The sequence below is a fragment of the Mus musculus genome, chromosome 4 (assembly GCF_000001635.26).
Source record: "Mus musculus strain C57BL/6J chromosome 4, GRCm38.p6 C57BL/6J".
NCBI classification, from domain to species: Eukaryota; Metazoa; Chordata; class Mammalia; order Rodentia; family Muridae; genus Mus; species Mus musculus.
In genome coordinates this window covers 44568534-44580716 of record NC_000070.6, presented here as the reverse complement: position 1 = coordinate 44580716, position 12183 = coordinate 44568534, and the positions used below count along the sequence as shown (strand labels likewise).

Here is a 12183-nt window from a genome sequence, read left to right as displayed (position 1 = left end):
ACAGGTTGTTGTGAGCCTCCATAGCTACACAGGCACTGAGAGTCAGACCAAGGTCCTCTGGAAAAGTAGCCAGTGTTCTTAACTACTGAGCCATCTCTGGAGGCCTCTAATTTTTTTTTTAAATAAAAAATACATTATCCAGGCATGGTAACACATGCTGTTAATCCCAGTACTCTGGAGGCAGGGGCATTCGAGTCTCAGTTCTGGGCCAGCCTGGTCTACAGAGTAAGTTCCATGATAGGCTTGGCTACACAGAGAAACCCTGTCTCAAACAAACAATAAATAGCTGTGGGTGGGCAGTGCTTGGGTTGAATCCGGGGCCTGTGTGTGTGCTAAGCATGCTCACTATCACTGAACTGTACTTCCAATTCCTTAGGGAAAGCATTTAAAAAATAATATTAGCATAAAAACCAGATTAAAAACAAAATTGGTTAATGTCATATGAAACCTAGGAGGTCATGTCTCTTACCCTGTGGAAGTCTGCGTGTTAGCCTGGGCCTTCCTCACTGGGTCAAAGGTCAGCTTACGCACACCTCTGCAAACCTAGATACATACATTCCCTCGGAGACATGCCCGTTGTGCTGCCACTGGGGAGTCAGGTGACACTGAGGGGCCTGTGCACTGCCCACCTTTATGCCTGCTTTGTGAATTGTGAGGGCATTCCTCAGATCCCTTGATGCTCTTTGGCTGTGAGAAAGGGGCTTTTGGGAAGACGCCATGAGCAATCGTGAAGGAGGAGAAAGCATCTGCAATCACAGCGGCGAGCTGATAAAACAGGGCTAGGAGCTGGGGTGTGTGTAGCCTTTGCACTCTTCGTGTGGACCCTGGCATGGGGTGGGGGTAGGGAGGAGCAGTTGAAAGAATGGTGGGAGGGAGGAACAGCGTGTTCCAGGACAGGTGGGTGCTGTGGAGGAGGGGGACAGAGAGTTCTCAGGGCTTGGAGACCCCACTGGGTGAAAGGGAAGTTCTCATTTTCATAGGAAATTTTTTCACTTTGAAAGTGGAGTGGCCAGGAAGCTAGGAGTGTCACCCACAGGAATGAAGAGACAGGGTGGCCCCGGGGAGCTGACTACACACACACACACACACACACACACACACACACCATCTTCCCAAATGCTGTCTCTCTGTTCTCCGCCCTCAGGGACTTTCCTCTCTGTCAGGTATCTGGGCACCAGGCAGCAGTCCTGATTCTCACCAGGCCTGGCAGTGGGCAGGGCTGGTGCTGGTGCTGGTGATGTGGGTGAGATGGGACTCGGGGGCCGTAAGGGTGAGTTATGGTGGAAAACTGGCAGTCTGAGGCCTAGACATGGGCTTTGGACATATTTTCTTTGTTCCTCGGGATGTATTTATTTGTTTTAATTTTGTTTTTAATTTTTAAAGTAAACTTGATTGTAAAAGCCTGCAGAAAACCATCATGTGTGTGTGTGTGTGTTTTAAAGTTACATTAGTTATTAGCATTGATGTAGTCAAAAGGTTCCAAATGAAACCAAGTAAAAACCAGGACTTCTCTCAGCTAGCTGAAGAGGTTCTGCACACCCGTGTGTATATTTAGTGAGGAGACCTGTGGCAGAGGCCAACAACCCTGTCTCCTTCGAGAGGTTTCTGTCCTGGGCACGTGACAATAAGGCTGTCCTTTAACCTCTTCTCACTGGGTGCAGCTCAGAGGCTCTGGGGAAGCAGGGACTGTGTGCAGCTGTCAGGCAGACACTGCTGGGCTCGTCTTACCCGAGGCCAGAACCAGCCTTTCTTTCTGTCCCCATGTCAGCAATAAGGCCACCAACTCACAGAGCATTGGTGTGAAGAATCTTTTCCAATCAATTCCACCAAAGTCCTTTATAGCTGAGCTGGAGGGAGAGACAGCATGCAGAGACCTCCGGTCCGAGGGCAGGACCTCTAGTCCAACAAGGACGGTCAGGACCAAGGACAGCAGCCCCTTCCTTGGCCAAGGCCATCACTAGCTTCCTGCCCACCTACTCCACCCCAAACTCCTTCACAGTTAATGACAGCCCCGGTAGTGAGAGTGGGGTGCAGTCCTTTCTCTCCCTCCCACTCACCATCAGGTAGGTGGAGGGGGAGTTGAGTGTGTACTCTGTGGCATTCAAAGTGAAGGCTTTGCACACTGTCAGAGTAATGAATTCTGCAAGGGCTTGAAGCAAGGGTTGGAGGATTTTTGTGCCGTGTGTCTAGGAGTGACAACCCCCAGTGGTTAATTACTGCCACACGATGAGAACCGAGCTGGTAGCAAAATGAGATAAGTTCATTATGAGCTAAATTTGAAGTTAATTGGATGCATATCGCCCCCACTCCCCACCCCGTTAGTATATATACAGACTACTTAGGAGAAAGAAAAAGTTGCAACTGAGCGGACACTGGTTCTCCAGGTCTGGTCATTTTGTGGAGATAGTAAGGAGGAGCCTCTGAGTCGTGGGTGAGAGGAAGCCATAGCATAGTTTATTCAGCTGAGTAGAAGTGTATCGGTGGATTAAGGTCGTCTTGGCAGACACTTTCTGAGTGCCTACTGCCTCCCAGGGCAGGACAAGGGGTAGGGTGCAGGCGGGAATGTGGAGGGATCTGGTGTCGTAATGCCTGGGGTGTGGCTCTGCTTCTTACCAACGCTGTGAACGTGGACAAGGGCTTAAACAATCTCTACATCTTCATTTCCACATCTGTAACACGGGCTGGTAATGGGGCTTGTCTCCTGTGGGTGTTCAGGGTTAAACGCATGAGTATTTACAAAACACAAATATGCCTAGAATGTGGTCCATACCAGAAACCTGGCTAGCATGGAAGATTGGGCATGAGAAGTACCTGGCCCAAAGTGCGGCTCATAGGAACCCCCAAGGAGGCTGTGGCTCTCTTGATGGGCAGCCTAGATTTACAATGAAGCAAAACAGACACCACCTCTGATGACAGGGGCGACAAAGAATTCCCAGCTTTGTTCAAAAACAAACATGAAGAGTGCCATTGCTTCCCTAAAGGACCCTGATTTTCCAATCAGAGAAATAGACTCAGGTGATTTTACTAAGTAATGGAGGTAAGATTTGAACTCAGGCCCACATGTCTCCAAAACTTGACCCTCCCCCCCCCGCCATATTCCAAGGTCTAGATTTGGCTGTAGAGGTAACTGGGGAGGCTCTGTGAAAGGAAAGGTTATGGGGGTTTCCTGGTTCTTCAAGTCTGGTCCTCAAAGAGCTGACCCAGCATCTCCTCCCTGGAGGTAAGGCTGCCCTCTGGCGGCCATGCTCCTCTGGTCAGATTTGGCTTGCCTTTGGCCAACCCTGCTTTCTTCCCTAGCTGCATCTCAGAATGGCACATCTTCCCTTCACTTGTTCATCCAAATTCACGCACACATACCATTGTCCCTCCTAGACTTTCTTTATGCCTTTTGGAATCGAACCTTGGACTTCCTGGGTTTGTCGGCTGTTGGTACATGAGCAGTCTCCATTTTCTGGCTATCACAGTGCTACTCTGAACACTCACATACAGGTTTGCCCAGGGACTGTTGGTCCCAGTTTTCTTGCTTGCACAACCCAGAAATTGCTGGGTCATGCGGGAACTCTATGTGCAACCTTCTGCAGGATGACCAGACTTTCCAAAGTCCACACACCATTCTGCATCCCCTCCAGCAGGAGATGAGAAGTCCAGTTTCCTTCCTCTATGGAAGACGGTTATAATCTGTCTCTTTAATGCAACTGTCCCGGCAGGGGAGAGGCACCGTGTCACTGTGCCTTTGATTTGCATTTCCCTAATGGCCACTGGCGCTGAGCAGCTTAGTCTGGGCTTACATTTGCTCCTTTTTATCCACATGCTTATGAAAGTCCTTTGCTCATTTGTAATTGGTTTGTTTCTCTCTTTCTCTTTTTTTTATTAATTAAAAAAATTTTTTTACAAATTCTAGATGCAGCCTTTTATGAGAAACCTGATTTGCAAATATTTTTCTCCCATATTGTGGGTCGTTTTCATTTTATTTTCTTTCTAAAATTTTTAAATAAAAAGCATATTTTTCAGACAGTTCTCACTATGTAGACCTAGATGGCCTGGAACTCGCTATGTAGACTAGGCTAGCATTGAGCTCATAGAGAGCCACCTGCCTTTGTTTCCCAAGTGCTGGGATTTAAGGCATGTGTCACCACACCCGGCTCATCTTCATTTTCTTATTGCTGTCCTTTAAAGCAAATAATAATAATAAATTAAATTTCCAGCTTTTGTTTATTTGCTTGCTTTATTTGCATGATTTTAAAGAAAGTCTAAGCTATGTTGACACTCATGTTGAGTCACGCTGAGGCGGCGGGCATGCATACCTCTGATTTTGTGTCACTGTTAGCAGTCTTTCTGCACATCTAGCCTGGAGGGGGCTTCGGTGGCCTTCCCAGCTCTGGTGTAGCTCTTTGCCTTAGATGCACGTGGAGTTTGTTCTCTGAGTCTGCAGACTCTCCTCACACAGTTCTATCTCTCTGAAAGACTCGTGTGTTAACCAACAGCACACATAAGGCGCCCCCGGCTGGAGCTGAGTACACTCTGGTCTATTTCCCGGCTTCCTCTCCATCCCACTGGCTCCCTAGTCATGAGCAGGTGTCACGCTTTCAATTATAAAGACTTCCACGGAAGTCCTAGCATCTGGGGAGGGGGGCAGTTCCTCGTGGGAGACACTGAATAACCCAGCGAGAGTTGAGTCCCACCAGACCTCAGGACAGACACCTGAGGTGAAATCTCTTGCTGCTCTTGCAACTCTCTCTGAGACTCAGGCCTCTGGGTTTCAGTTTCTTCAGTGGTACGTCAGGTACTAAATCCTTCCCTTCCTCTCATGAGAAGAGCAAGGTTCTGTCAAGTTTTCCAAGTCCCTAGAACTCCTTGCTTTTCACAGTCCAGGCTTCTAGGAGAAGGCTACACTCTGTCAGACAGGGGTGTGCTCAGCTGCCATTTTGTGTGTCAGGGACCCAACAGTTCATCTTGCTCAGTTATCAGCAAAGGAGCTGCCGTCCTCGGGACCATCGCTGCACTGCAGACGGTGTAAACCGTCCCCTCCTTGGTCATAAGCATGGGCTCCCATGTCATGCTGTGCTTGGTCTCCCAGCCCAGAGGCCTGAATCCGCTAAGTAAGAGCTGTAGCTTCTCACTGGGTGTGGTTCGTGCTCACTGAGGAGAGTGATGGAGAAGGCACCAGGCAGCGGAAATACCCACTGCTCTCAGGGAGGGTCCCGGGAGCCACAGCTCCGGGTCAGGAGAGTCCTCAGAGGCCAACACAGCAAATGCAAGCCGTGAGTTATTTCTGTTTCCTACCAAGGATGTATGCAGCTTCTGCTTGGATTCAGACTGGTATTCTTGGAAACTGAGGAAGTGTGCTCATAATAATGGTGGTGGTGGTGGTGGTGGTGATGATGATGATGGTGTGGTGGTGGGGGTGGAAACAGAATGGGTCACACATATAAAGTTTGTATCAATCATCAATGGCTTTGCAGTCCACGCTGCAATGCAGGTCAGCAGTCGCTTGTCTTGCTCGTGCCTTTTGGGAGTCAACTGGAAACTGGCTGAATTAGTGGAGGATGAGTTCATCTCAGCTCTCTCTTTCTCTCCCTGTTTCCTGGATGAGAGGGTACGGGGACATATTCTTATGGTGACGGCAGATATGCACAGGGCCGTACCCAGGTTCACATGCACCAAGAGCCCCCTTCTCAGAGTAAAACATGGCTTCACAGGTAACACAAAGGAGCCCCTAGGAACTGAGAGACCCGGCGGCAGGGTCCCTTGTGGAACACCATTTGCCAGCTTCTTGTGGGGCACCATGTTGATAAGGGAAGGAGTATGCCCAGTACGAGGCTGGAGCTGGCACCATGCCCCATTGTGGCTGTGCTTAGGAAGAGCCTGCCACCAGCAGCCCAGGGCGCACCTGTAACCTTCCAGGAGTGCTATTTACCTGCAGGGGAAGTCAAGGCTACGAGCACTTGTAATACACTCATGCCCTTCACTTGTGTGCACACTGGGGCAGCATGAACATGCAGCATGAACGCCGGGGGCTCTGAGAGGCTGGAGAGCAAAGAATTGTGCCTGAAGTTGGGGAAGCTGAGCCTGGAGTGGACAGTAGTCTGGCTTGCCCAGGGTCCCACAGAGGCTCAGAAGCAGAGCTAGAGCTGGGACCAAAGAGCCCTAGGTGGTCTCTATGTCTCCCCCTCCAGAGTGTTAGTGAGTGTTGTGTGTTCAGCATCACACAGCTGCACCCTGGGGAGCTTATGGCTTCTTCTTTGGGAACTGACAGCCATCCCTGTTGGGGCTTTCAGTGCCTCTCCCTCTCCCTCTCCCTCTCCCTCTCCCTCTCCCTCTCCCTCTCCCTCTCCCTCTCCCTCTCCCTCTCCCTCTCTCACTTGCTCCTTTCCCTCTCTCTGCTGTGTCACTTGCTCATCTGATCTTGTTATTCAACTTACCAACCCACCCTCCCAGTTGCTAGCCACCCTTCCTCACTCCCTGGTCCCCATGGTCTCAGCGCCTCTCACTATCAGTAGAGTCTCAGGCTACAGGTCGGATCCCTGAGCTCAAAGCTAAGCTCTCTTTCCTACTTGATGTGCTACTGAGGACAGGTTACGTGTCTGCTCTTTCCTTCAGTTTCCTCTTTCATGGAGCCGTCAGGATGATAGATTGAGGGTGTCTCTGAGCAAAGCAAAGACTACTTTGTCAGTCAAATTTCGTGACCTGAGCTTTGTCCATTCCCCTCTGGGGTGTTTCCTGCCTGGGATGGCAGGCAGGGAAACCTTTGGAGGAAGTGACCATCAGAAAAACCAGAGAGGCCGTGGGGAGGAGCATGCTCCTGTGGGATTAGACCGAGTGCCAAGTAGGTAGGACAGAAAGAAGGCTGCTTAAAAGGGGAACAGCCTGAGCCAAGGCGTGGGGCTCCGGGGCTGGTGGGAGAGGATGAAATTGGGAGAACACAGACTAAGGAGGCCACGGAAAACTAAGCAGAAGTCTCTTAACTTACAAGGTGGGGGGAGCTACTCAGCCTTTAAACACGGAAACTCCCGGAAATCTATCCATTAGTTGGCTGGCCCACCAACTCTTTCACTGGTGCTAGTAGCTGAAATACTTTCCCTGGGATTTTCTGGATCCAAGGCAAATCCTGCTATTTGTAATCCGGGTGTCATTTTCCCACGTCTCACTTTTACCTCTCTTGTCTTATTGTATTGGTTGAAACTTTCAGGATAATTTTCCATGATAATATTTATAATGAGTTTTCCTGTCACATTCTTGACCTCGATAGGAAATTCCCCAAGTGTTTCAACTGTGAAGTACAATATAATATTGACAATTTTAGAGTCAGTGTAAGTTTGGGGTGTACTTTGAGTCTGTCTTACTGACACGTAAGGAATGAATCTTGAATGGTGGCCGATGTCTTTTCTGTCTCTTTTATACAGTTGGGCAGGTTTGCTTCCTTGTTATAGTGATGGGAAGTCCTCACAAATGTGTTGATACTGAACCATGCTCACATACATAGACTGAAACTCACGTGATCACAGCATGTCACTGCTCCCAGCAGTGCTCAGCTGGTGCGGCAGTGGATGTAGGCAGCCATTGTTCACACCAGCAAAAACGAAATAACTTGGTACCATATGAAGGAATCATGAGACTAGCATTTAATTCTTAATTTTTCTCCTGTGGGCTGTTAAGTGCTTACATCAAAATTTGGCCAGGTTGGTGGAATGAACTAGACTCTCTTGGTTTATAATCTGGACCATTTAATAACCTAATAATATATCTCTTGGAGATTTAAAACAACTTACCCAAATAAGAACAAATAGAAACTTGCTCATGAAGCTAAGTGGACGAGGTTCTTGTTTTTTTATTAAAGACATTTATTCTGCCTCTTCTAGGATTATTAGGCTATTGGTATTTTCTAGCTGCTCTTGTGTTAATTGTGGTAATTTATGTTTTCCTGGAAAATTGAACCTTCTGTCGAGAACTTCCTATTTATAACTGTGGCAGTGTGTGTTCTTCTTGATAAGTATTATTTCTTCTATGATTTTAGTTATATCTTTCCTCATTCTGTATCTTAATAATTCTATGGGATTTGTTTTTAATCTTCTTTGGTCTGTTTATTCTATCGGCCTTTTCGGACAAGACTGGGCATGCTCAGAGTGGTCTGACCACAGACTCTCTGTTCCTTTCAAACAATGACTCTTCCTGCCGTGTCTGCCTCTGTTTGCCTGTTCGTTTATTGATTCCTTCCTCCTCCTTCCCCCAAGTTGCTTTTATTGCTTTTTCATCTGGCCTTCTGCGTTGAGTGTTTTGCCAAGGTTCTGATTTTCTGAAACTTTGCTTGAAGGATCAAGATTTTAAAGTGTGTGTACCAACAGCAAAAACTGTTGACCAAACAAGACCCAAAGGGCAGACACTTGAAGAGCGAGCTGGATCCCAGGAGGCAGGAGTGCTGGAGTCCAAGCCCAGCCTGGCTCAGACTCACTGAGCTTCTGTAGACACATTCGAGCACACCCCAGCTGCCTGCACTGGGCATGCTTCCCCACAGCACCCCCCCCCCATCTTCCAGAAGAGAGGTTTTTGTCTTAAACTCCAGAAAAAAAAATATGTACACTATAAATTCTATGTAGTTGAATTTCCTTCTGGAAGACAGAGAGTAATGATGGCAGTGTCCCAGCGGAGAGAGGGACTTCAGGACTCATTCAGACAGTCCCATAGCAAGGTAGTGGTGTGGACAGATTGACTGGCTAACCATGTAGACTTTGACCCAGGCTCACCCGGGACATCTCATTTCCCTGTAAGAAAGGAATCATGTCAATACCTTACCTCCTAAGGCTGAAGAATAGAGGAGTTAACCCTTTCAAAATCCTTGGCAAGAGCCTTGCATTCCATCACTTCCTTGCAAGTGTTCATTGCCTGCAGTTGTCATCGCTAGTTAGGAACCTGGGATCAGGGACAGGGTTGGAGATGCTCCCTGGATGGGTGGAAAGGCTCCCTTGATTGATGAAGATGCTCCCTGCGTGGTAGAGATGCTCCCACAGTTCCTGAGAAAGCCCCTCACTGACGTAGCCCCTGACTTTGGCTATCTCATACACTGGCTACTGACATCTCAGGCCCTGTGTAGTCTGAATGCCACCCACTCCACTCCCGAGACATCATCCCAGGTCTCCCTCATCCACAAGCCCAGTCACTGATGCTGTAAAGAAGACTGGGAGTGAGAGCGCCCTGGGCTGGTGTAGGCACTGGACTCAGGCGTCTGCTCTGACATAGTCTAAGTGGGCCCCAAGCCAGTTGACCCCCTTCCTCCACCAGGTCTGAGTTTTCCAACTGCAAAATGGCGAGAAGATCCATCATGAAGAGCCTACCGCGCGCCCTCTTGAATGTCTTTTTGAACAGAGGTGGAGGGGCCTGCGTGAGTTCTCCAGTGGAGTGGTTTCTTACACTAAATCCACTAGGACTGCGCCCTTCTGACCTTGGGGTTCAGAGGTTTGACTTGGAGCTTCGACACTGCAGAGAAGCATAGGACATCTAACCAGGGTTGGAACTCACTCCCAGTCCTGCAGGCTTGGCCTTCCTGTTTCCTCTTGGCCTTCCTAGAGAGGATTGCTTAGGTGCAGTTCGCGCTGAGGATGAGTGACTTCCAAGGTTAACCCGGGGTGTTGGCTCAACTCCAACATCTCATGTAAACACACCCGAGCCAAGGTGCCTAAAGCCAGGGCAGTGATAAGCATGGCAGGCAAGGGCTCCTTTCTGGGACTGTCTGAGGTTCTGGAAAGTTGGCAGACTTGGGGGGATGGGGTAGCCTCTGACAGACTTGTAAAGTGGGGTAGCCTCCATCAGCCTCCGAATGATGGCACTAGAAGGGACATCAGTGTTCTTCTCGTGTTGATTCTCAAACAAAGGGCAAGACTCTTAATGGATTCCCACATCTCTAGCAGGGCCATGGTGATGCACATGAGGCTATCCTGCCCTCCAGGAGCTGGGGGCCTGCAGAGAGCCTGACTCTATCCACTTGAGGGCCAGGGCCTTCACCTCCATGTGCCAGCAGCAGGGCAGTGTTGGTGATGGGAAAAGCACCCTGCATGTTCACTGAATAAACCCACGACCCCTGTGTCTTGGGAGGGGGAGTACAGTACAGGCCTATATGGAGCTGGGGGTCTGAGGTGCTGCCACCACGGGCTGTTGGGAATGGAGAAGAGAGATGTGTGAGCCTATCTTTGAAAAGCAATGGCTGGAGGCTGTTTGTAGCTGTGGAGGGTAGGCTGAGAACCAGTCAGAAGCAACGGGGTGGATGGAGGTGGAGCAATCGGAGTCACACTTGAGGATACACAGCCTGGTGTGTACACTGCCATTGTCCCAGGTCCTCGAGGGGGTGCTGATTTCTCAGAGATAGACCACAGTTTTAGCTTAGGCCTTGCCAAGTAGAGCCAGGGTAGCTGGTGTGTGCCTGTGTGGGTTTGTGTGTGTGTGCATATTCATGTGTGTGTGTGTGTGTGTATACACACGCGCGCGTGCGCGTGCATGCGTGATGTATGACATACTGGTGTTCAGAGTCTAGAGGAGACAAATATGCAGGCTGTCCAGGAGCTGTGGCTGAGCAGCAGGCTGCAAAGATGCTCACCCTGTGTTTTGTTGCTTTGATTCTCCAGGCCGAGACTTGGCGAGCACAACCCTCCCGGGGTACCCTCCACACGTCCCCCCCGCTGGACAGGGCAGCTACTCTGCACCGACGCTGACAGGGATGGTGCCTGGTGAGTTTGCACTGCTGGCGTCTCCACAGCAGGCAGCAGACGGGGTTGCTGTGGGAGGGCGGGCACCCCCCCCCCCCGCCCCAAAGCAGTCCAGGTGACCTCCATGCTTCTGAGAAGCCGACCTGAATAAGTCATCAGAGGTTGAGCCAGCCTCTTCTGTAGCTGGGTCTGCAGTGGGGCCAGGAGAGTAGTGGCTGTCCTGGGGAGGACATCAGGGAGTAGGTCCTTGTCTGACACTTGGGAAGTCCCTTGTCAGCCACACTGGGTGCCAGAACCCAGAGGGTCTTCCCTTAACCTTCCTTCCTCCCCCAACATCTTTGCTCCCCAGTCTGTGTAACATGAGCCACACAGAGCCAGCCCCTCCTGGGTCTCCATGGCCCCATTCCTTGAGTTTGAGCACAGTGTATTGACTGTGACTGTCATTTGGGGCTAAACTGAGCACCAAGAAAACCTGTCTCTCCACCAGTGCTGGGTCAGTTCTCACACGGAGAACAGAGATCACCATCCCTTAAAGGATTCTCTCTGTTTCCCTCTCCGTATTCAGCCCGGTGACCAGGGTGAGTCCACAGGGCCAAGGGGCTCATTCTTCGGAGATGGAGCCGAGCTCCTTCAGGCTCTTCCTTGGAGCTGTCTACTTGAAGGTGCCGATTGGCCAATTTGTGAGCCCCTGAGGGTTCTTAATGGGGACTTGAATGAGCTTGAGTTTAAGATAAGTATCCTGCAAGTATGTAAGGCTTCATAGGTGTGTGTGTGTGTGTGTGTGTGTGTGTGTGTGTGTGTGTGTGTGTGAAAGAGAGCGAGAGCGAGCGAGCGAGAGAGAGAGAGAGAGAGAGAGAGAGAGAGAGAGAAAGAGAGAGAGAGGCTTCACGTGGTAACAAGTGGAGCAGATGAGGGCAGAGACCAGTGGAGTTTTCCACACTGCACACCCTGGCACAGCATGCCAAGGAGCCCAGAATTCAAAATTCCACTCTGGCCTAGTTGTGTGCACGGTGTATTTAACAAGGTAGGAGGACGGAGCATATTTCATTTAACGGTTTGTTAGCTTGATTTATGCCTTTTAAATATGAGACATATGGGAAATGGCCTCCGTGAACACTCTTGTCCTGGGCCCTGCCAACACCGGGGAGGCCTGCCAGGTTGCACTGCAAGAGCTTTGCCTCGTCTGCAGCAAGGATTGCCTGTGGCAGACGCCAGAGAAATACTGCACACAGGCTGAGGTGACACGGCACCCCCCGCCCCTACACACCTGGGCTTGCCATCCCCAAATGTGGCCACAGACCACATCTGAGAACCGCCCCTCAGGTTTATGTAGTACCTTGTAACAAGTAAACACCTTTCTCTGTGCTTATAGAGAACAACTCTGTCAGATGGGTTAGCTTGAGGGTATGAACCCCGTTTCTCTAAATGGCTGGGACCCAAAGAAGTTAGCTGGCTGCAGGAAGCTGCTAATGAACTTGGTTCCTAGCAT

At 49.9% G+C, this 12183-nt stretch overlaps 1 protein-coding gene across 1 annotated transcript in view; it reads left to right on the top strand.

Annotated features, from left to right (window-relative positions):
• Nucleotides 1-12183, top strand: part of Pax5 (paired box 5) — a 185947-nt gene that overhangs the window by 129978 nt on the left and 43786 nt on the right. Inside the window, exon 8 of the mRNA NM_008782.3 lies at nt 10614-10715. Coding sequence (NP_032808.1) covers nt 10614-10715 — 102 coding nt within the window. The remainder of the gene's footprint in view (nt 1-10613; nt 10716-12183) is intronic.